We start from the raw sequence: 25117 nt of genomic DNA on the forward strand, positions 1-25117 counted from the left end.
ATCCCACACAACCTAAAAGGCAAAGGTATTGACTAGGGCTTCTCTCCACCAGTTTGCAGAAGAATCCGAGCACCAGAGTTAGATACAAGCTTATTGAAGCAAACTCACTCACTCTAATGGGCCAGTTAACCAATCCGTCTATGCAAAGACTATGGTCCCTCTTTCCCTTCCTCTCAAACCGCTGGAACCTGAAGGGCAAAGCCACAGGGTCAGATCTGGGCAGAGGATGCTTCCAGTTTAGCTTTGATTATGAGGAAGATACGCAAAAGGTTTTGGATAATAGGCCATACCATTATGACCAGTGGATGGTCATTCTCCAAAAATGGGAACCCATAATCTTTGACTCTTTTCCTTCAATGATCCCTTTCTGGATTGACATTCAAGGTCTCCCAAAACACTACTGGCAACATGATATATGCTCAAAGCTATTGGCTCAGAGCTGAAAGAAATTCTAGATATCAAAATTACCAACTCAGCAGCCAAGATAAAGGTTTCTATTGATGGGCTGAAGCCCCTCATTCTCGACACTATGGTTGACTTCCGTGATGGCAGCGAGGCTCTAATTACACTAGAGTACAAGAATCTCAAGAATTACTGCTCTCACTCATTGAGACTCACCCATGAAAAGAAATTCTGCCCAGGATTAGTAAAAGAGAAGGAGGTCTCTACAAAAATCGAGCCTCCAGTGACAGTTGGGGATTCTAAAGGTCTGGTCAGAAATTATTATACTCCTAAAGATAACTTTGCTGCCCCTAGAGAGATGAGAGATCCCACTCCTAACAGATCACTCTCTAAAGATACTTCTATCAATCAGAGTCTTCAGGCTTATACCTAGAAAGATAGAAGGGTGGGTCGAAGCTCTTCTAGAGAACACTTCCCCAAAGAAAATGGACGCTATGATGCTAGAAGAAACATAAATTATTACCACCATGAAGGAAGAACCTCAGCAAGTAGAGAGCTAAGGCATATGAGAGTTACCTCAGGGACTCAGGAGTTTTCTCGAGAGGGTCCAAGAAGAGGGTCGTCCAATAGATCATTCAACTATGACAACCCAAATTACCAGTGGAGGGCACGAGATTCATCCAGAAACAGCCCTAGACATGACAGTTAAAAATCTTGGAGAACACGCATGCCACCTTTGGAGAGACCTCTTGTTTAGTTTTGATAAGTGTGCATTTTACATGTTTTGAGCATCCATTTGTTATCACTATTGCATCATATCATCACTGTTTTATACCATTTCTCATCATTTGTCATCACTTTACATGTTTAGGATATGTTTGCATATTTGTGTTGTTTTTAGGTGATTTGGAGCTGTTAACGAGCTAATTGGAAGAAGCGGACCTGATCATGTCAAACCACTCAACCCCCTGGTCAAGTAGATGCTTCACGACCTCAACAGACCACTTGACCCCCTGGTCGAGTACCACCATGAGAGTCACTCGATCACATCACTCGACCACCTGGTCGAGTATCATCACCTCCACCACCTGACCATCACTCGATCACACCACTTGACCACAAGGTCGAGTATCTTCATCACCGTCACTCGATCACTCTACCACCAAGTCGAGTACCACCATCTCCATCATTCGACTTCATACTCGGTTGCCAGCTTCAGAGTCTTCTCCATTCCGCACTCAACCAGACACTTGAGCACAAGGAAGAAAAGAAGACTCCAGCTTATCACTCGATCATTCACTCGACCATCTGGGTCGAGTACCGTTTTTAATCCGTCCCAATATTGCGTCGTTTTGAGTATTAGGGTTTCGGAAAATTTCGCTATAAGTAGCATGTACTTTACATTTTCGATGAAAGAGTTTTATTCTGTAGACACTGTGTTCTTGACATTTTTGTAATCCGTATTTCTCTTAATCTATTCAGTATTCAGTTTTTGCTTTTGATTTCGTTTACTGTTGTTCATCCTGTTATCATCATGCTATAACTCTGTTGATATCATGTTTTCATCCTATTCAACGTTTATGCTTTCTACTATGATGTCTGAGTAGTGACTAGATTTCTGAGGATGGGTTAGAGTAGTTTAGAATTCTCAGAATGCTAGGTGGTTGAGTTTGATTTATAGATCCCTTCTGGATTAGTTGTTCTTAATGCCTATTGCTTTCTGATCAACTGGAATTTGAGCCCAGACATTTCTACGCCCAAAAGGTGTTCGATAAAATGTCTAAACCACTAATTCCAGAGATTCGTGGCTCTATACCAAGGCATTGGTTGCAGGGAGCGTTTTGGCTTTAACTTGTTGATTCGTAATGCCTATAAGGTTAGCTCTCGTCAATGGTGATTAAGTCTGGGACTGGTTTAACTTGAGGGTCTCTATTGCGGTGGTACTTAGATTTGGTTACTGAACTTGTTGTCTAGGGATAATTTGTTGAGCATATCAATCACCTGTAAACTGAGGAAACAAAACTACTCAATTACCCCATCCTCGAGAGTTCTTTATCTGATTGATTTCTTTGTTTACTCTGCTGTTTTTTACTGCATCTTGTTACTTGTTGCTTAGTTTTTGCATTTCTGTCCTGTTACTCGACCTGATACTCGACCACCTAGTTTTCTGGCAACAGACTGTGCAGTCGAGTAGCCCTGTTGGCAACAAGCTGTGTTGGTCGAGTGTTTTACTGTTTCTGCTTGAATTTCAGTTTCCTGCATGTTCACTTAGGACGGCTAGAAACTCCAAAACCTGTTATTGCTTGGTTTGACTCTGTGAACTCTGATTGCATCTTGATTGTTAGCATCACACCCATTTGGATTGACAACCTAAAATACTACAACGACATGATAGTGCTTTAAGTTTAATTGACTAAAAACTTATTATCAATTTGGCGTCTTTGCCAACACAGCTTGGGGGAGTTGATAAGTGTGCATTTTACATGTTTTAAGCATCCATTTATTACCACTATTGCCTCATATCACCACTGTTTTATACCATTTCTCATCATTTCTCATCATTTTGCATGTTTAGGATAGTTTTGCATGCATGTTGCATATTTGTGTTGTTTTCAGGTGATTTGGAGTTGTTGACGAGCTAATTGGAAGAAGCGGACCTGATCATGTCAAACCACTCGACCCCTTGGCCGAGTAGATGCTTCACGACCTCAAGAGACCACTCGACCCCCTAGTCGAGTACCACCATGAGAGTCACTCGATCACATCACTCGACCACCTGGTCGAGTATCATCACCTCCACCACCTGACCATCACTCGATCACACCACTCGACCAAAAGGTCGAGTATCTTCATCACCGTCACTCGATCACTCTACCACCAAGCCGAGTACCACCATCTCCATCACCCGACTTCATACTCGATTGCCAGCTTCAGAGTCTTCTCCATTCCACACTCAACCAGACACTTGAGCACAAGGAAGAAAAGAAGACTCCAGCTTATCACTCGACCATTCACTCGACCGCCTTGGTCAAGTACCGTTTTTAATCCGTCCCAATACTGCATCGTTTTGAGTATAAGGGTTTCAGAATATTTCGCTATAAGTAGCATGTACTTTACAGTTTTTATAAAAGAGTTTTATTCCGTAGACACTGTGTTCTTGACGTTTTTGTAATCCGGATTTCTCTTAATCTATTCAGTATTCAGTTTTTACTTTTGATTCCGTTTACTATTGTTCATCCTGTTATCATCCTGCTATTACTCTGTTGATATCATGTTTTCATCCTGCTATGACGTCTGAGTAGTGACTAGGTTTCTGAGGATGGGTGTTGGAGCTGGATTCCCCTCCAGGAATCCACCTGCGAAAATACCAAACCAGCCCACAAAAGCCCACCGAGTAGAGGACCTACGCAGCTGATGAGCCCACATACGCGAATGGGTACTTGGGCCAGATAAGCCCGGTCACTTGATGAAGGGAGATAAGCGAATAACAACCTAGGAACTGATGAGGAGATATTCGCGGAGCGGACCTGATATCTCGGAACTGACCTGCCGAATATTCAGGAGAATCTCCGCAGATCCCGGACGGAGCTACCACGTACGTAGACCTATATAAGGGAGCAAGGACGACTTGGAAGACACATTCAATTCAGCTCACATTCACGCACATACTTTTACACTTGTAATCTCCTTTCACATTGTAAAAGCTTCATCATAATCAATACAAAAAGTCCATTCGTTCTTAGCAATATAACTCTCAAGGTTTCAGTGAAGTTCTAGCCCTCCTTTCTCATAATTTCAATTACAAATCTCTAGTGTGGATTTCAGAACCCACAATGGGTTAGAGTATTTTAGAATTCTCAGTATGCTAGGTCGTTGAGTTTGATTTATAGATCCCTTCTGGAGTAGTTGTTCTTAATGCCTATTGCTTTTTGATCAACTGGAATTTGAGCCCAGACATTTCTGCGCCTAAAAGGTGTTCGATGAAATGTCTGAACCACTAATTCCAGAGATTCGTGGCTCTGTACCAAGGTATTGGTTGCAGGGAGCGTTTTGGATTTAATTTGTTGATTCGTAATGCCTGTTAGGTTAGCTCTTGTCAATGGTGATTGAGTCTGGGACTGGTTTAACTTGAGCGTCTCTGTTGCGGTGGCACTTAGATTTGGTTACTGAACTTGTTGTCTAGAGATAATTTGTTGAGCATGTTAATCACCTGTAAACTGAGGAAACGAAACTACTCAATTACCCCATCCTTGGGAATTCTTTATCTGATTGATTTTTTTGTTTACTCTGCTGATGTTTACTGCATCTTGTTACATGTTGCTTAGTTCTTGCATTTCTCTCCTGTTACTCGACCTGATACTCGACCCCCCCAATTGTCTGGCAACAGACTGTGCAGTCGAGTATCCCTGTTATATTTTCTATCTGTTACTCGACCTGTCACTCGACCACACCCGGTGCTTGGCAACAAGCTGTGTTGGTTGAGTGTTTTACTGTTTCTGCTTGAATTTCTGTTTCATGCATGTTCACTTAGGACTATTAGAAACTCCAAAACCTGTTATTGCTTGGCTTGACTATGTGAACTCTGATTGCATCTTGATTGTTAGCATCACACTCATTTGGATTTTCTACCTAAAATACTACAACGACATGATAGTGCTTTAGGTTTAATTGACTAAAAACCTATTATCACCTTTGAGGTCACACCACCACCGCCACCTCCTATCCCTACAAATGATCAAATCATGGGAGACCTCAGAGATGCTACTCTCCAATATGTGAGATGTGCAGATCCAACTGAAAGTGCAGCAAGAAAACGCAGAGGTATCCAAGGGGAAGAGAAAGGTCTCATGGCTGAAACAGCCTCAATTATGTTGGAAGCTGTTATTGTCTCAAACCAAACTTACCTTACTTCAGAAGAAACAGACGCCCAACAAACTCCCTCGCTGCACAAGTACTCTATGCTGAACCAAGATCTGCCAATTCATCCGGCTGAACTGACCACAATCATTGCTGCTCCTGCAAAAAAAAGAAAAGGAGACATCCCCCCCTAAATAAATCCCAGAATAAAACTTTATTACCCCAACTAGGATCAAATTCAAGCAAAAGAAACAAAGGAATAATTCAAAGTTCCCCCAAAAGAAAATCCACACCTGAGAAGAATAATTCAAATTCTCAAGAGCCTGCTTCTACTAGCAGAAAACCTAAATCAAAGTAAAAGTTGTATCTTCAGGCGGGTAGCTCCTTTCCCTCCTCAAGTCAGCCTAATCCAAGAGTGAATCTTATTCCTCCAAGAGTGAAAGAGAAGGTGGAATTTCAACATCCACCAACTCAGATTCCTTAAAAGTACCGAGGTGGAACTATTGTGGGTTGGGGAACCCCACAACAGGCTAGCGTCTGCGTGAGATTCACTCCAAAATCTCACCAGAAATCTTGTTCCTCATGGAGACAAAGAATCGTGATGACTTGGTCCTTACCTCTCTAACTTGAATGAATTACCATTCACACCATCTTGTTTCCCCACACAGCCCAGGAGTAGGTGGACTGGACCTCTTTTGGAAGCAAGAAGTGGAAGTGACTATTCTGACTTCCTCCACAAATTTCATTGACACACATGTTAAAGCTGCGAATTATTTTTTCTTTGCCTCTTTAATCTATGGTGAACAGATAGAGCAAAGAGAAGAGCAATTTGGGAGAAACTTACTATTGTAGGGAAAGACACAAGTGATCCCTGGTACTTTACAGGAGACATCTCATTTGAAAAGCAAGGAGGCTGTAACGCTCGCGATCCTCAATAGGATCGTTGGCTGGGACTTGGTCCGAGGAAAAAAGGTGGAGTCTCGGACAAGTTGGGAAGGAGCTGGCCATAAGCTCGGACAAAGGGATATCATGCAGACTAAGCTAGGATCGTAAGAGAATCAGCAGGGTCAGCTCATCCGAAGCTCAAGCTCAGCTGGAATGAGTGAAGGTTACTTGGGTCAAGTGATAGTCCAGTTCGGGCAGCTAGATGAGTGACGGTTGAGCTCGAGGTAGCTGGTCGACTGTCCGACCAGCTAGGCGTTTATGGGGACGGTTACTTGAACGGTTATGGTCGAACGGTTGCTCGCCCAAAGGATGGATAAGGGCGAGCAGTTACGGGCGGAGAGATGCAACTTTTCGGAAAGGTGCAAGGAATGGATGTGATGCTTCGGGAAGCATCCCATCGTACCCTATATAAGGGAGGGCGTCCAAGACCTTTGGAATCACCACAACACAGAGAAAACACCAAAACTCACCATTAAACTCTCGCCCTCTCGGGAGAATAAATCGTCGAAGGAATCGGTAGCCGGACTATGGCCGGCGAAGGAGAAGAAGGGCTCGGCATAACTGAAAATCGTGAAGGAAGGTAAGGAATCCTAGAATTTGAGAGTAAGGATTCTAGGATGCGATATAGGAGTCGGGATCCTTGAAAGGATCGACTAGAGGGCTGGGTAGTATTCGGGTCATGTGCAACCTACATAAGACTCAGTTCGGGCGAGGCATCGGCTGAGGCGGGGATGCGGCTCGGCGGAGGATTGGCGGGTCTTAGAGATCATTGCAATCTTCCCCACTCTGATTCCTCTCTGCGGATCGAGTAGTGTAAGGATTAGAGAGCATTGCATGGACTTGCATATTACTAAGTGAACGAGAGTACTTATGGCTCTATGAATTTCAGGAACTAACGGTGATCGTGGGAAGGACTTGGCTTAGGCGCAAGAGACTCAAGGCCGGGATGATGGGTTGTGATAGTTCGGATAGTCTAGGGATCGATTATATGACTTGTAATAGCTTATTTGCAAACTCATAAGTTGTATCGAATCCTTTACTCAATTAATAAAGTATCTTATTGTTTGTTTACTCTATTTGTCTCAAATATTGAGTCAGAATCATATGAAACGGATTACACTAGCGAATGAACCTCATAAATGGTTGGGGTCAGGTCACTTAGTGATTTGGGTCGAGAGATCTTGTCCAGACTTAGGTAGTCTGGATCGGGGCCTTTTAGAGGCCCAATAAGACATGAAGGCACTTCCTTTATGGCGGAATGTGACTTATATGACTTAAGACACTCAGGAAATTTCTTCTCTTGGCGTGGAAAGAGGCATGATCATGTGGTGCACTGCTGTCTAAATCGAGCTATGTCAAATGGAGCATGGGCTGAAACTTACCCTGCAAGTTGCTGTGCTTACCTTCGCTTTGAAGGATCTGACCATATACGACTTCTCACTCACTTTGATCTATCAAAGAAAAAGAAAAAAGGAGTGTTCAAATATGACAGACGCTTAGAGAATAATGAAGAAGTAACAGCCCTTATACAAGCGGCTTGGAACCTATGTGATACTGGGGATGTGAAGGAATAAATTAATCGATGCCGCTTGGACTTCATTACCTGGACCCAAGAAAAGCACCAGAACAGTCAAAGACTTATTGAGGAAAACCGCAAAATTTGAGGAAGCAATGGCTAGTCAAGAACACAACCATGACCTGATCTCTACCATCAATAACAATCTTTTCCTGGCTTACAAGAAAGGGGAAGAGTATTGGAAATAGAGAAGTAGACAATTATTGCTTGCTTTAGGGGACAAAAATTCGGGTTACTTCCATGCAATTACTAAAGGAAGAACACTCACTAATAAGTTCTCAGTTCTAGAGAAAGAGGATGGGGCACCTATCTATCTATTAAGAGGCAGGAATTCTGAAGGTTATCTCTAAGTATTTCCAAACCCTGTTCACTGCAAAAGACGGAGACCATGTTGCGACAATAAAAGAAGCCATTAAACCATGTATATACCCTGAAAGGAACCAACTTCTCATCAAAATGCCTTCAGGGAGGAAATAAAAAGATCTTGTTTCTCTATTCATGCTCATAAGGCCCATGTCCCTGATGGTTTCCCCAAGCTTCTTTCAATCTCACTGGGAGACTGAGGTCCAAACATTGTGCTAGAGATTCAGTCGTTCTTTTCATCTGCCAATCTGCACCCAACAATCAACCAAACAAATATCAGGCTTATACCTAAAATCCAAAGCCCCGAAAGGATGGTTGATTACAGACCTATAGCATTGTGCAAAGTTTTCTACAAAATTATCTCCAAGTTGCTCTCAAGGCGTCTGCAACCGGTCCTGCAAGATATAATCTCAGAAACCCAATCAGCTTTTGTGCCAAAAAGAGCGATTAATGATAATGTCCTTATTACACATGAAGCACTCCACTACCAAGCATGGATAAGCTGGATATGCAATGTGTAACTACTGTTACTTACTCTTTTCTCCTCAACGGAGCGGCCCAAGGTTCAGTAACTCCGGAGAGAGGACTCAAGCAGGGAGATCCTCTCTCACCTTACCTCTTCATTATTTGTAGTGAAGTACTTTCTTGGTTATGCAAGAAAGCCCAACAGGATGGAGTGCTAATTGGTCTTCGAGTTTCAAAAGGCAGTCCCAAAATCAATCATCTTCTTTTTGTTGACGACACGATATTTTTCTGTCGATCAGACTCTGGTCAAATGATTAACAAGGCAAAGTCAGCTATCACTTTTTCTGGGAAAACACCCCATGCCATCAAATTGGAAGCTCAGCAAATCCTTGGCATACAACTTACAGAGAGCTAGGAAAGTATTTGGGCTTACCTGAGATGTTTTGTAGGAGAAAGAGAGATCTGTTGAACCAGATCATTGAAAGAATACGGCAGCGCTCTTTGAGCTGGTCTTCTCGCTTCTTGTCTACTACGGGCAAAACCACAATGCTGAAATCTGTGCTAGCTTCAATGCCTACATATACCATGTCTTATTTTAAACTCCATGTCTCTCTTTGTAAAAGAATCCAATCGGCCCTCACACGATTCTAGTGGGACTCATCTACAGACAATAAGAAGATGTGTTGGATACCTTGGTCAAAAATGGCAAAATCTAAGAAAGATGGTGGACTCGGGTTCAAAGATACCACAAATTTTAATGATGCCTTATTTGCTAAAGTGAGTTGGCGGATCCTGAAGACACCATCTTGTCTCCTGGCTAGAATCCTTTTGGGGAAATATTGTAAAACAACCTCTTTTCTGGATTGTGGTGTAGCAGCTTCCTCTTCACATGGTTAGAGAGGTAATTGTACGGGCAGAGATCTCATTAAGTCTCAACTGGAGAAAGTTATTGGATCGGGCTAGGACACTCTAGTCTGGTCTAAACCGTGGATCTCACTTTCATCTCCCACAACTCCAATGGGTCCACCAACTGAACAATCTCAACTCATGAATGTGAATCAACTTATCTGCCCGATTATGAAGACTTGGGATAATGAGAAACTCAGAAGACTTCTGCCAAGCTATGAATTGGAGATTCTCTCCATAAGACCTAGCAGGGTTGGAGCTAGGGACCGAATTGCTTGGCTTCCCACTAAATTAGGTGAATACTCGGACAAATCTGGGTATCACGCAGTGGTTGATCTACAGAAACAAGCACCTCAATCCTTAGATCCTCCTCTTGGTTTTGACTGGAATAAAGAGATTTGGAATAAGCACTGCCCTCCAAAAGTATAAATTTTCCTATGGAAAGCTATGAAAAATGCTTTACCTGTTGGCGAAAATCTGAGGATCCGTGACATTAACCCTGATGCTAACTGCCCTCGTTGTGGTGAGGATGAATCGTGCCTACACATGTTCTTCATTTGCCCCTTTGCTCTTCAGGTCTGGGAACAAGCACCATTCAAGACGTCACTCTCAGCTTCTCGAATCACAAGCATGAAGATGGGTTTGGAAGTATCTTGATTGCTTGTCAATGTCCCGCCAACTGGAATCGAACACGGTCTGCTCTTCCCGTGGACTTTGTGGAATTTATGGACCTGTAGAAACAAATTGATTTTTGAGTAGAAACATATCACAACCTTGGATCTCATCTCCCAATCTATTTCTCAAGCCAAAGAATGGTTAGGAGCTCAGATCCAAGAACCGAAACCTCAAATCATGACACATTGATTTGCTTCACCGACGCAGCTTAGCGTGAGGATTCCCTAGAGGCTGGATTTGGGTGGATATTTGTTGATTATTCAAACCATACTGAATCTTCCCACAGATCTGCAGCGAAGAACATCAGTTCTTCTCTTGGCCACCCAACACACTTAAGACTCGCAACAGCTAGTCAAAGCACTTAATGGTGAGCCCCATCCATTGGAGCTCCATGGGATTTTATTCGACCTCGCTATGATCTCTCTAAACTTCGATGCAATTTCTTATGCCTTTGTTAAGAGAGATAACAACATTAAAGCCGATGCATTAGCTAAGGCTGCTTTGCTTTCAATTCACCATGTACTGGTTCACATTTAATAAAAACCAACCGATTTGACCAAAAAAAAAAAAGGATTGTTACCAAAGAACAATCTTAGAAGCAAATGTGAAGTTTGGGTGAAATAAGAATATTCATAACACTCTAACAAATATGTGAAAAAGTCAAACGTGTTATTTGGTTTGATACATAATGACTTGAGTGATTTTCAATCAACTCCAAGTCGTGGAGGGAAAAATATATTATATACTTTTTATCGATGATTAACACTAAAGATGGGCTTTGAATCTATTTAAGAAATTCAAAGGAAAAGTTGAAAATAAATTAGATAAGACAATAAAGATTCTCTGATCAGATCATGGTGGAGATTATAAATCAAATGAATGATTTTTGTTGCACATATGGAAACATTCATCAAACTAAAACACTTTATCCTTTGTTACAAAAACAGAGGTACCAAAAGATAAAAATATAATACTTAAAGAGATGATGAATTTTATGTTAATCGATTCAGGTGCACCACCTAATCTATGGGGTGAAGCTATTCTCACTGCTAATTCAATCTTGAATAGGATCCCTCATAAGAAGAATTCTAAAACTCTATATGAGATGTGGATAAAATTAAGACCCATTCACATAAAGTGTGGAGCTGTCTTGTAAAGGTAATACATTTACCTAACAAAACTATTATAGGACCAAAAACGGTGGATTGCGTGAACATCGGTCCTTCGGAAAATAGTATAGCCTATAGAGTTCATCAATCTAATAGGCAAAGTTAAATATGAACATTGAATTAAATGAGGCTTAGCTCTTTGAGGATGTGTTTCCATACAAAAAATGTAGAAAAACAAGTACTAAACATGTATGTGAGACAATGAATGTGCCTCAAAGATTCAAGAACAAGAAAATGAACTAAGAAGAAGTAAAAGAGCAAAAAGAGCTAACGATTTTGGAACGGACTTTATGACATATTTGAGTGAATATGGATGTCAAACATAAAAGGCTGTAATCGAGTCATCATATGCACCTTATTGGAAAGAGACAATTAAGAGTGAAGTTGAATCCATTTTGAGTAATCATACATGGGAATTGATTGATTATTGACATAAATGGATATTCACAAAGAAGTGAAGACCATATGGTACGATGAAAAATATAAAGCAAGACTAGTGGCGAAAGGATTTTGTCAAAAGGATGGTCTTGATTTCTTTGATACATATTCTCTCGTGACTAGAATCCCTTCTATGAGATTCTTAATTGCAGTTCGGCCATATATGAACTAGAAATTCATCAAATAGATGTTAAAACATCATTCTTTAATGGTGAACTAGATGAAAAAATAGATATGGAATAATCCTAAGGCTTTACAGTCAAAGAGAAAGAGAAGAGTATGCTTGGAGGTTTGACCAGCCTATTTTCTCACATAACCACATGGATAAAATCTTAGAACAAAATACGGACTTTGCAAACCCGTATGTTTGAGGCAAATGCCTAGAAGGCAAATACTTAGTTTTCAAAAAGCAAAATGAAAAGTCCTCCTTGGGTTTAAATATAAGGTTTAAAAGCCTCCTCGAGCAAATGAATAGGTTTAAAATAGTAAGTTTGATAGAGTATGAAAATAAGATGAAACAAGCTCCATTTAAAGTGGACGCAACCACTAAGAATCAATATTCATCTCTAGATCACCCAAGGTAGATGGGTTTGGAAGGGTTCCACTTTTAATTCTTTCTCGTTCTAGATCTTTGGGGTCAACAACAAGAGCCGGAGTGAGGGGGACTTTGGGAGGGGTGTCTTCAAAATCGGCAGCTCTTCCTTGGTCTAAATTCAGAAAAATAAATAAATTACTAATAATCAATGGAAGTATAAAGTGATATGATCCTATTTTTACTGCTTTTAGCTATGATTTACGTATAGGTTTTAGAGTCTATTTGTTATTTCTAGAGTCTTTTCTAGTCATTTTCAGGTCTTTACCTGTTTGAGATTCATTTGGAGATAATGGAGGATTCTAGAGGAAAACAGAGAATTTATGGTGCTGAAGAAATCCGGAGACAAAAATGCATGTAGGTGCCGAGCGACACCAATACTTGACGACAATTCAATTGCGCAACCTATTGATGTTTTGAAGATTTCCAAATTCGGCCCATAACTTTCCCTTATTACTAAAGAAGGCCCATCACGTTTTAGAAACTTATATATTGATTTTTATGGTCATTGTTTAGACGTAACTCTTATTCTCTATTCTGTACTTGGGAGCAAAACCCTGTGGAGACTCCCTTTAGAGAAGATCTTTCTAAACTCTATTCTTTTATTGTTTCTTACATTGATTTCTTATTCGAACATGTTTTGTTCTTTGATAATCATGTCTGAGTAGTTCTCTTGTTGGGTTTAGGGATTCTCAATTAGGGATTTGGATGAATTAGTAGATCGAAAACTCTGTTAGGATAATATAATTAGAATTCTTCATCTTAGATTATTTTTAATGCTAGTTGTAGAGTAATTAACTAGAACCTGATTTTAGGTTAATAGGTATGCCCACCATAGGTATCTATTACTGGAACTATCTTAGATGAGCCTTGTATTTGACGTTTTTCTTTTATTTTTCTCGCTTACCCCGAATTTGAATGCCACTAGGGACAGTGTCGTTTAAGTTTGGGGGAGGCACTTACTAACTACGTTTTTCTTTTTGAGTCTTATTCTTACTCTTATTTTTCTTATTTTCTTGAGTCGTTTTATTGAGTCAAAGTTTTGTAAGGAATTATGATCTTCATTCTTTAGATTATTGCCTGGTTGATTAATGCTACAGGTTCGACTCAAACCGACTATTGAAAAATCTAGATGGCAAACCAACAGTCTTGAGGATATGCTAGTTTCCAACACAACACTAAGGCTGGAGCTAATCTCACTGCTCTTCCTTTTACCTCTTCAAACGGTTAGTATTCATAGATCTCGACTCCTTGTTCATACATGATAATGAGACCCATGTGATAAAGAAAAAGTGTTCTTCTCCCTTGATAAAAAATAATAATAATGAGAGATTAACAGGATTTTCAGATAGTGTATAGGGGTAGGAATGTTTCCTATGACCCCATTATTATACATTATCTTGAATGATCAATTACAAAGGTTGGAAAAATGTTGATGGTGTCGATCCAGTATGCGAGTTCCCTTTTGTTTACTCTCTAAAAATAATAAGTCTGGGGAGCAAAAGAACACCAAGGAAAAAAAAATATAAAGAATGGTCGATTTATCATGGTATAGTACAGGAATGAGTCTAAAAGGATCTTGAATGTTAGCTTGTTTGATAGAACTCAGCAATGAAAGCCTAGTAGATATAGTTGTGGAACTTAGCTATGGAATCTACAATGTTTCGTAAGCTTGCAGAGAAGTACATGTTGGTTAGGATTTGATTAGAACTGCTAGGCATATAGATTTGGTTAGAATGATCATGGCAATAGACTATAGAATGTTGGGAGTTTCTTTGTTTTCAAACCTCTTCCACGGGTTCGGCTTTTGTGTTTTGCTTGAGGTCAAGCAAAATCTAAGTTTGGAGGAGTTGATATAACCCTATTTTTACTGCTTTTAGCTATGATTTACGTATAGGTTTTAGAGTCTATTTGTTATTTCTAAAGTCTTTTCTAGTCCTTTTCAGGTCTTTATATGTTTGAGATTCATTTGGAGATAATGGAGGATTCTGGAGGAAAACTGAGAATTTTTATGCTTCTGAAGAAACCCGGAGACGAAAATGCACGTAGAACTTATTGATGTCAAGCGACACCAATACCTGATGGCAATTAAATTGCACAACTTATTGATGTTTTGAAGATTTCCAAAGTTGGCCTAGAACTTTCCCTTATTTTTAAAGAAGGCCCATCACGTTTTAGAAACTTATATATTGATTTTTATGGTCATTGTTTAGACCTAACTCTTATTCTCTATTATGTACTTGGGAGCAAAACCCTGTGGAGACTCCCTTTAGAGAAGATCTTTCTAAACTCTATTCTTTTATTGTTTCTTACATTGATTTCTTATTCAAACATGTTTTGTTCTTTGATAATCATGTCTGAGTAGTTCTCTTGTTAGGTTTAGGGATTCTCAATTAGGGATTTGGATGAATTAGTAGATCGAAAACCCTGTTAAGATAATGTATTTAGAATTCTTCATCTTAGATTGTTTTTAATGTTAGTTCTAGAGTAATTAACTAGAACCTGATTTTAGGTTAATAGGTATGCCCACCATATTTATCTATTACTCGAATTATCTTAGATGAGCCTAGTATTTAGATGCCTGCTAGCGTCGATTACTTAGACTTATTAAACTTGATTATAATGCTTGCTTAGTTCTAGGGATTTACAAGAGAGCTGGGATCAATACTATTAAGCATAGTAAGTTTCGCGGAACACCACCGGTTAGACTATATTAGTGATATGAGTTCTAGGATGATTCGATAATATTCCTAATTTACTGCTAGATCTACTATTTTTGATATTTCTTGAGAATTTCTCTAAGCCCGACGTTTTAATCATCTGAACCTTCAATCTCTTTTATTGCTTTCTTGTCTTGTCTTTTATTTTATAATCTATTTGTTTAGCTTAATTCGAAACCTTAGTCTATTGTGTGATCTGAGAGCTTTGTGAAATTCGACCCTAAAGTACTACAATCGATCTCTTATTTGAGAGAGTGGTCTTAGGATTAATTTGACCCATATCATAAAGCAAGTTGGATTTATAAGTTTAGAGCCAAATAACTTACCAGGTATAGCCAATTCATGACCGGTCTCACAATATAATAGCAATCAAGCAACGAAAACTATGTAACTAATTGTTATCATGATATGTAATAAGTAATAACCAATCAACCAAAGTAACTTTAGTAACAAGTTAAACAACAAAAAAGAAACACAACTTTTGGAAGACCGATATAATATTGGGCCTTCTCCTCAAGTTAGTCTCCACAGTTTGATATTGGAAGACTTTAGCTAATCAGCTCTAACGTATCTTCGAACTTTTCTCATTAAGAGTGATTATTCCCCTGATTGTTGTACCTTAGTACATAGAGTTCTAATTTCCCATTTCTAAAACCATAATTTTTTCTTTTCCGTCTAAACACTTATTGTATTAATTTGAAGAATCGATATACAGAAGTTCTTTGAGCCAAAGAGGCGGAGAAACAGAATCAGCTAAGAACAATGGTTGATTATAGGTTAATCTAGCTAAGTGATGGGTTACCTTATTACATTCCCTTTTAACAAAATTGAAAGTATTTATGCAATTGTGTAGATAACTTCAATGTAACAATGCCACCATGTAAATAACGCTTGGAGACCAAAAAACCTATATATCCGTTCACCTTGACCGTTTATTAATTCCTCGAGACCCTATTGCTGATTCACTGGCACCTACACTAGTCCTCTAACAAGGCCTAAGTTTGACAAAAAAAAAAAAGCTATAGTATTACTTAATAGTATTTTGATAAATTAAGACAAATGTCCTGAGGGGGAAAAAAAGGGAAACAATTGTAACTAGAAATATAGAAAAATATATATAAATAGTTAGGGTTTCTTGAGGACTTTGCCGGCGATAAGAGCAGCTTCCATGACAATGGAGATGACATCAATCACTTCATCAGCGTCGCATTTGTTACCTTTGAACGTCGGTTGCTTCTTCTGGCTGAAATTGTTCATGCAGTTAATGAACTTCTGACTACACTCTTGGCTTAGATAATCATCTACGCATAAAAACAAAAATTAATCAAAATTGTAACACTTTTATATGAAATATAAGGTAAAAGTGGGACTAGATATAGAGTGTATGTGAATAATTACTATTCTTGGATTGGACACAAGCATCATGTTTCATGCAACAAGAATCAAGACCATCACAAGGTCTCTCACCAGGACATCCACTGTAAAGTAGTCCACAGTACTTCCCATACCTCAGAAATGGAGGCACTGTCCAATTTTACACGTTCTTTTGGTCATGTTTATACAAAAATTTTCAGACATATGTGAATTTATTACCAAGCTTAGAGTTAGAGATTGTTCACCTGAACAAAACTCTGATTCACATTTCCGGCTACATTCTTTAGTCTACCAAGACAATTCAAAACCAAGTGACCTATCAGTATAAACCGGATCTAAACCAAAAAAGATATATCAATGATCATGACCGGTTAAGAGTTGACTAACCAAGGAAATGGAGGGATGTATGAGCTGAACACCGACGTTAAGTGCCGAGACAGAGACAGAGAAGAATAAAAGGAAAGAGAAAAGTATGATCGGAGCCGCCATAGTTGAACTGGAAAGCTCGGAAAGTGAGAAGAATATATTTGTTGGTTTTGGTGAAAATGAAGTGAGTTAGAAGAAGGTAGAAGACGAATAGTCTGTGACTCTGTCTCTTTGTCTTCTTATGTCTCGTGACTCATTTGTTTCGTATGGCTAATAATGTGATTTTCCATATTTCCCACATACATAAATATCTTGAAGACTTGAACTATCAAACAATATATAACATTTTTTTTTTCTTCACATAATTAAACTAATTATATCTTGAACTACAATGCAATACAGCTCATGATCAATTATTTTCTTTATTTTTTCAACAATCAACATTACTATAATAGTCTTTTTTGATAATAACACAATAAAGTTTTATCAGACAAAATTGCTTAACCGGGTTAATTGGTAGGTAAAGGGCAATCATGAAGTGGACAGTAGTATCTAATTAGGAAACCTCGTTTGATTAAATCAGATCACGGTGTATATTTCTTTTTGATTTTTCGTTAATGAATTCTTACTTTAGGAAGAAATTTCTCTATACTTCATTCTATTTATTTATTTGGAATATTTAGAGTTTTTTAATATATCTCCTTGAGTGTTTTGTTTACCTAAAACTATTGTATAACATCTTATATAGTCATATAAATGAAAGTTGGCCGACTCTCTACATATGAATAAAACATCATGACACTAGTGAGTGCTACAATGTCATTCTCAATTAATATCAATTTTTTTTGAACAACTTATTAATATCATTAAAAAACAACAGAACTTAGTGTTCAAAAATTAAAATTTTCACATTGCATTGAATCATCCATTTATTCCACTCTTAACTAAATATCTTCATTTAAAAGAAAAAAAATATAAAAACTTATGTTTATGTATCAAACACTATTTTCATTTTACTTTTCTTATTTTGCTATTTTTTTAGTAGTCATTATTTGATAACAACTAGAAATTTTTGTGTATTGCAACTTAGTTGTTTGCTACTTCATCTTTCTTAGTTTAGTAATTGTAACTTAGTCTTTTCTTATTATTACATTTTTTTGTCTACACGATATGGTCTTTTTGTGCTTTATGATAAAGTGATAACATTAATAATGACATGCATATTTTTGTAAGTAATGGTCTTTTGAGACGTTAGATATACCAAAAAATTCAATATACGACATTCTCTCCAATATGGCTATATACAAATGCAAAGAGAGAAACCTAAAAGTGTTGACCTAAAAGACTGTTTAATTTTTGCATCGATTTTTCTCTTTCATCTGAAAACTTTTAAAGCAAATGAGTAGTTAGTTATACATTTGTTATTTAAATTATGTCAATCCAATTCTTAGCCATGAGCTTATCATGATTTGATTGGAATACTAGATTAGGAGAAAATACATGGAACAATAAATTGTTTGCTTAAAATCAAGTTAGGCAACTTTCAAATCAAATCTATATATACATTTTTGCAACACTTTTATGAAATAAATCTTCAAGTTGGAACTTATTTACAAAGAATATCATTGGTATTAATTATTAGTAATTAATTAATAATTCTAATTACTAGCATTTCTGTACAAATCGGACTTGATTCGCAACTCACTATAGCTCCCCGATCACTCTCGTCACTCGTTTGATTACAAGAAAGAAATAAGACAGACGATTTTATGAGTTCAGACTCCAAATCGGAACCTTACGTCTCGCCGGAGGCTTTCTCCGGAATCCACTAAGCCACAAAGATTGTTACTCGGTTACAAGAATCTATCTCTTCTCTCTCTCTCTACTTTCTGTTACAAAACGAATCAATCACAGAAGAAAACAGAGCTCGGGTTATAAAGCTGATTCTCAACTTTATTCGTACTCACGTGTGGGTCCCATGTGCTAAATTTGACTAACCCAAAACCGAATACCCTCTTTCTTGTTTCGAGTCTTTCCTATACTTAGGATATTAATAGCATTGGGGTCACTTATTCACAATTCTCCACCTTGACCCTAATGACGTGACTTAGTTCTTGACTCCACCTCCGAACCTGATTCAACTTAACCAACTTTTAAACTTTGAGTACACTCACTCAACTACTTATCTCCTGAGTAAACCCACTCAGCTTCATGTCTTGGGACTTAACCCCTCTTCTTAGTTCTCAGTAACTCTGAGCAACTCTAGAGCTTCCTGAAGCTTGCCCACCGGTACGACCTTCGTGAAGATATCAGCAGGATTGGTTTCTATAGCAATCTTCTTCATTCTTACTAAGCCATTGTAGATCAGCTCTCTAATGAAGTGATACTTGATCTCTATATGCTTCGTCCATTCATGATGGACTATATTTTTAGCTAATGCAATGGCACTCTGCGAGTCACTGTAAATATCCACTGCTTCTTGCTCAAAACCAAGCTCATTCATGAGCCCTAACAACCAAACTGCTTCCTTAGACGCATCTGTTAATGCCATACACTCAGCTTCTGTTGATGACAATGCTACCACTTTCTATAGACTAGACCTCCAACTAACAACATTACCCACCTACAGTGAATACCACTCCTGAAGTTGACCTCCTCCCATCTTGATCTGCACCATGATCTAAAACACAGTAACCTTAAAATTATGAAATCCCCTTTGTTACTGTATCATAACTTTCGCTTGAGTGAACCCTGAATATATCTGAGAACCCACTTGACTCCCTGCCAATGCTCTTTAAGTGGTTTACTCATAAACCTGCAAACTAGACCAATAGAGTGTGCTAAGTCTGGTCTTGTACCTATCATGGCATACATGAGACTTCCCACTACGCTTTGATATGGAACAGCTCTCATTGATTCATACTGACTCTTAGCTTCCTCATCTGTAGCAGACCTCAACTTGAAATGTATTCCCACTGGCATTAAAACAAGCTTAGACTGATCCATGTTAAACGTTCCCAATAGTTTTGAAAGATAACCCTCCCGAGAGATAGAAAGGGTACATTTAAGTCTGTTTCTGTCTATTTCCATACCCAAGATCTTCTTTGCTTCACCTAAGTCCTTCATTTCAAACTCAGATCCCAACAGTGCTTTGAGTTCACTTACATGCTTCATATTCTTGGAGGCAATAAGAATGTCATCTACGTATAGCAACATGAACACATAATCACCGTCTGCATATTTCTTAAAGTACACACAACTGTCGTATGAGCTCCTCTCATAGTTATGAGCCTCCATGAAATCATTGAACCTGGTGTTCCATTGTCTGGGTGATTATTTCAAGCTATACAGAGATCTTTGTAACAGACACACTTTATCTAGATTCTTCTCATCAATGAGCCTTCTAGCTGCTCCATGAATATTGTTTCATCCAAAAATCCATGGAGAAACGCCGTTTTGACATCCATTTGCTAAAGCTCCATGTCAAAATGAGTTACCATACTCAGTAAAAATCTGATGGAGACATGTTTCACTATAGAGGAAAAGATCTCTTGATAGTCTATTCCCTTTCTGTGAATACCCTTTAGCTACAAGTCTGGCCTTGAACCTGGGACCCTCAACTCCTGCTATTCCAGCCTTCCTCTTGAACACCCACTTACAACCAATAGGTTTCTGTTGTTTGTTCCTTTCCACCAATATCCAGGTTTTATTCTTCATGAGAGATTCCATCTCCTCATCTGACGCTTTGATCCATTTATCTTGATCAGCATCTTCTAAAGCTTCCTGAAAACTTCCTTGTTCTGACTTTCCTCCATCTTCAATGACTAAATAAGCATACCCAGCAACTTCTTCTAGCTCAATCTCATCTGTTGTTGTCTCGTTAGTATTCTGTTCAGGTGTGGTTTCTCCACCTTGAACAATAGCTCCACTCTACAATGAGTCCTTCTTCGCTCTATCTGTTCCTGCATTTTAACAAGCACACTCATCAGTAGATAAATCAAACGGGTTAGAGGACATACCTGATTTCTCTTGAGCTATAACATCTTTGTACATCACTTTCTCCTTGAAGACCACATTTCTGCTAATCATGCATCTCTGATCTTCTAGTAACCATACTCTAAAACCTTTCACGCCTTCGGGATAACCAGTGAAGATGCCTCTTTTTTCCCTAGGATTCAGTTTCCCTTCATCTGAGTGAATAAACACTAGACATCCAAATCTTCTGAGTCCTAACATGTCTGGAATAGCTGAAGTCCATCTCTCTTTTGGGATCTGGAAATCAATCGTTGATGATGTTGTTCTATTAATTAGGTACAAAGACGTTGAAGCTGCTTCAGCCCAGAACTTCTAACCAAGACCACTCTCACTCAGCATGCTTCTCACATTCTTCATTATAGTCCTCTTAAGTCTTTCAGCAACTCCGTTTTGTTGCAATGTATAGGTGCATGTCCTGTGTCTCACCATTCCTTCTTGTTTGCAGAAGTCATTGAACTTGTGATTGCAGAATTCTAGACCATTATCAGTACGCAACCTTTTCACCTTTCTCTCACTCTGAACCTCAACCATCTTCTTTCACAGTACAAACGCATCAAACGCTTCATCTTTGGTTCTGAGGAAATATATACAAACCTTCCTAGACCAGTCATCAGTCAACGTGAGAAAATACTGACATTTTATCGAGGCTAAAAGGCACATTGGGTGATCCCCACAAATCTGAGTGCACAGAATCTAGCTTCTCCTTAGTAATATGTTGAACTTGCCCAAAGCTCACTTTATGTGTTATACAAAAACACAATCTTCACATAACTTAAGACTTGAGACCTTATCCTTGCCAAAACATCCTTTCTTGGCCAGCTCATCTATTCCTTTCTATCCTACATGACCGAGCCTGCTATGTCATACCTGCATTAGATCCATATCCGAATCTCCTGACTCAGCCACCATAGCTTCCGACTTCTTAGCTTCTCCTTGCAGGATGTATAAAGAAGCTCTTTGTGACCCTTTCATGAACACTGTATTTCCCTGCATTACCTCCAATACACCATCATTTCCCTCAAACACACATCCTTTTGCTTCTAGAGTACCCATCAGAATAAGATGCCGAGACATTCCAGGCATGTATCTTACATCATGTAACACAAATGTAGTCCCATCTATGTTGGCAAATCTCACTTTACTGATACCTTTTACCTCTGAAAATGAGTTATTTGCCATTCTAACTTTCCCGGAAGTCAACTCCTCAATCTCAATGAATATATCTCTTCTTGGTGTCATATGAAATGAACAACCAGTATCCATAATCCATTCATTCTGGTCAAGTCGATCCTCACTCAGATTTACCTCAGAAGCTACTAAACCAACCTAGTCTTGAGCATCATCCTTTGCCAGCCTAGACGCACCTGCTTCTTGTGTGTTCCCACTTGACTTGTTCTTCTCTAGCCACTTATAGCATTGCCTTTTGAAATGATCCTCTTTGCCATATATCCAACATATCTTCTTGCCGTCTTGAGATCTTGATCTTGAATTGTTATTCTGATTTCCTTTAACATGAAGACCTTGTGTTGCAGACCTTGAGCTTGAGTCTGCCTGGAACTCTAATTTTTTTTACTTAGATGCGCTTATCACCTCTTCAAGTTTTAAGCCTTCTCTTCCATATTTCAAGGTCTCCTTTAACATTTCATACTTGACTGGGAGAGAACTCAGAATCAAGATCGCTTGTACTTCATCAGGAACTTGGATTTGCAAGTTACTTAGATCTGAGATCATCTTTAAGAACTCATCAATGTTCTCATCAAGTGACTTCGATTCTTGCATCCTATAGTTGTATACCTTGAGTTGCAAATACACATGATTTGGTAAAGTCTTTACCAGATATAATCTTTCCAGCAACATCCACGCTTTGGCTGCAGTCTTGCACTGATCGATCTTCCTCAATACCTTATCACCGACATTAAGAAAGATAATGTTCATAGCTTTCTCACATCGTTCAATCTTCTCAGTTTCTTCTTCGATCCGCTTCTTCTTCTTCGTCGGATCTGCTTCATCTTCTTCTGACAGTGGTGGGAACGAAGCTTGTTCCACCAGAGTATCCTTCAAGCCTAGGATTCGAAGATTAGAGAACATGCGTGTCTTCCAGAGAGAGAAGTCACCAGTTCCATCGAACACCGATATCTTGATCTTCGAGTTCGTCATCCTTGTAACAACGTTCAGTCAACACGAGAACCTGGAGCTCTTATACCAATTTGTACGAATCGGATTTGATTCGCAACTCACTTTAGCTCACCGATCACTCTCGTCATTCGTTTGATTACAAGAAAGAAAAGAAGACAGACAATTTTACGAGTTCAGGCTCCAAATCGTAACGCTACGTCTCGCCGGAGGCATTCTCCGGAATCCACTAAGCCACAAAGATTGTTACTCGGTTACAATAATCTCTCTCTTCTCTCTCTCTCTCTCTACTTTCTATCACAATAGAATCAATCCCAGAAGAAAACAGAGCTCGGGTTATAAAGCTGAGAATCAGTTTTATTCGTACTCACGTGTGGGTCTCACGTGCTAAGCTTTGACTAACCCAAAACCGAAGACCCTCTTTCTTCTTTATAGACTTTCCTATACTTAGGATATTAATAGCATAGGGGTCACTTACTCACAATTTGCTTATCTAATATATCTCTATCAATTCTAATTACTTACACACACAAAAAAAATCAATTCTAATTACTTAAAAAAGAAGAAATTTTAGGACATTATTAATATTACACTTTATTAAAAGATAAATATTGTAATTACTTAAAGTTTATTAAACGTTTAAAATATTTAACATAAAAACGTTTAGAATATTTATAATATATGAAATCTGTAAAAATGAAATAACCATTTGAAATAAAACTTTAAAATTGGTTTGAATTATATAAGATAAAAGTATTATTAGAACAAAAATAATATTTAATTTTACTGAACGAACTTAGATGGTAGGACGGGTTTAGAATATTATAATATATGAACTCTATAACAATTCAATAACCATTTGAAAGAAAGCTTTTAAATTGAATTGAATTATATATCTTTTAAATTAAAATATTATTAAAATAAAAATAACAAAATAATGTTAATTTCATTCATCGGGGTTAGATGGTAGGACGATTTTTGGTCAATAGTAATACGAGATGGTATACCATGAATGAAATCAATTAGATATATTTAATTTTATTGAACGGGATTCAATAGTAGGACGGATTTGGGTCGATAGTAATACGAGACAGTATTCGATGGGTGAAATCCTAGATATAATAATCAAAATACAATTATATTATCTTAAACACTAAACAAAACAAACAATATTATCAAAACAAATAAAATATAAATTTAATTATTCAGTTATAATCTAGATTTTAACTTAATGAACAATATGCTAATTGTTTTTAAATTTTTAAACAATAAAAATCAAACATAGTAATTGTACACTAAATAATATATAGATATAAGGGTTATATATTTAGAAAATACAAAACATTAAATCATATATATTTGTAATCTACTAAACAAATTAAATTTTTAATGTTTTGAAAAAATAGCCTGGCGGTGTACCGCGAGTTAAAATCTAGTTGTAATAAAATTACATACCATTGTATCATATATTGTTGATGTAAGTAATCCATGATAGTTAAAAAAGATTAGAATTTTGGGTATATAGATAAGAAAATTTATACATGAAAAAATATAATTGATATTTGAATCAAAAGTGAATCTAACTATACAAAAATAATTACATAAAATAAATATAACTTTATTAACTACATAATAATATACACAAAAATAACATAAATTAGCAATAAAAATAGTTAAACATAATTAGTTTTAAAAAATTATCAAAACATCATCACTTTACCATTTGTCATGTGTCTATTAAATAATTGTGTGATTTTGAAAATTGCCCTATTTTTGAGTTTTTGTTTGAAAACTACACTCTACCCTATTTTTAATTAAAAATATAATTTTAAATTAAAAATATAATTTTAAATATATTAAATGACAATTCTGTCCAGATTGTTTTTAAACAAATATTTTTAAAACAATTAAATTAAATACGAATTTTTGAAAAAAATATAAAAACTTAAATTAAAATCTTAATTATTATTTTAACTATTTTAAGATGAAGACAGTTTATATATTTTAAATATTAAAATCTAACAAGATATTATCAAAAAAATATTTGAAAGTTTATCGCTTCATATTTCTCACATCATATAAAGAAATCAATCCAACTCCA

General features: G+C 37.6%; 1 protein-coding gene and 6 pseudogenes across 8 annotated transcripts; 5 read left to right on the forward strand and 2 right to left on the reverse strand.

The window, feature by feature from the left end:
* Nucleotides 1-690, forward strand: AT2G06912 (annotated as a pseudogene). The gene has a single exon.
* A 692-nt stretch (nt 691-1382) lies between these two features.
* On the forward strand, nt 1383-1859 carry AT2G06914 (annotated as a pseudogene; the record flags this gene model as incomplete). The annotated part of the gene is made up of 1 exon: nt 1383-1859.
* A 1110-nt stretch (nt 1860-2969) lies between these two features.
* AT2G06917 lies at nt 2970-3557 on the forward strand (annotated as a pseudogene; the record flags this gene model as incomplete). The annotated part of the gene is made up of 1 exon: nt 2970-3557.
* Nucleotides 3558-5841: 2284 nt separating this feature from the next.
* On the forward strand, nt 5842-10273 carry AT2G06920 (annotated as a pseudogene; the record flags this gene model as incomplete). Its single annotated transcript has 1 exon — nt 5842-10273.
* A 512-nt stretch (nt 10274-10785) lies between these two features.
* AT2G06922 lies at nt 10786-12096 on the forward strand (annotated as a pseudogene; the record flags this gene model as incomplete). Its single annotated transcript has 1 exon — nt 10786-12096.
* Nucleotides 12097-15778: 3682 nt separating this feature from the next.
* On the reverse strand, nt 15779-17145 carry PLA2-ALPHA (Phospholipase A2 family protein). Of its 2 annotated transcripts, NM_001335309.1 has the most exons (5): nt 16870-17097; nt 16728-16770; nt 16507-16632; nt 16257-16409; nt 15832-16103 (listed from the first exon to the last, which is right to left on the reverse strand). In NM_001335309.1, exons 1-5 carry the CDS (start codon nt 16969-16971, stop codon nt 16081-16083), a joined length of 447 nt encoding a protein of 148 aa, NP_001324649.1. In that variant the 5' UTR covers nt 16972-17097; the 3' UTR covers nt 15832-16080. The 2 variants fall into 2 exon arrangements, with proteins under 2 accessions (NP_565337.1, NP_001324649.1); NM_126670.3 differs by having other exon boundaries at nt 15779-16409; nt 16870-17145.
* Nucleotides 17146-19071: 1926 nt separating this feature from the next.
* Nucleotides 19072-23040, reverse strand: AT2G06930 (annotated as a pseudogene; the record flags this gene model as incomplete). The annotated part of the gene is made up of 1 exon: nt 19072-23040.
* Nucleotides 23041-25117: the final 2077 nt, after the last annotated feature.

The sequence above is a fragment of the Arabidopsis thaliana genome, chromosome 2 (genome assembly GCF_000001735.4).
Source record: "Arabidopsis thaliana chromosome 2, partial sequence".
Lineage (NCBI taxonomy): Eukaryota > Viridiplantae > Streptophyta > Magnoliopsida > Brassicales > Brassicaceae > Arabidopsis > Arabidopsis thaliana.

Excerpts from the sequence above, each read along its gene's own strand:
- PLA2-ALPHA (NM_126670.3), bottom strand. The coding sequence starts at position 16,971 with ATGGCGGCTCCGATCATACTTTTCTCTTTCCTTTTATTCTTCTCTGTC. Across the intron at positions 16,633-16,727 it reads TGAATCAGAGTTTTGTTCAG|TGCCTCCATTTCTGAGGTAT; the intron begins GTGAACAATCTC and ends AAAATTGGACAG. Across the intron at positions 16,410-16,506 it reads TTGTGTCCAATCCAAGAATA|ATGATTATCTAAGCCAAGAG; the intron begins GTAATTATTCAC and ends TTTTATGCGTAG.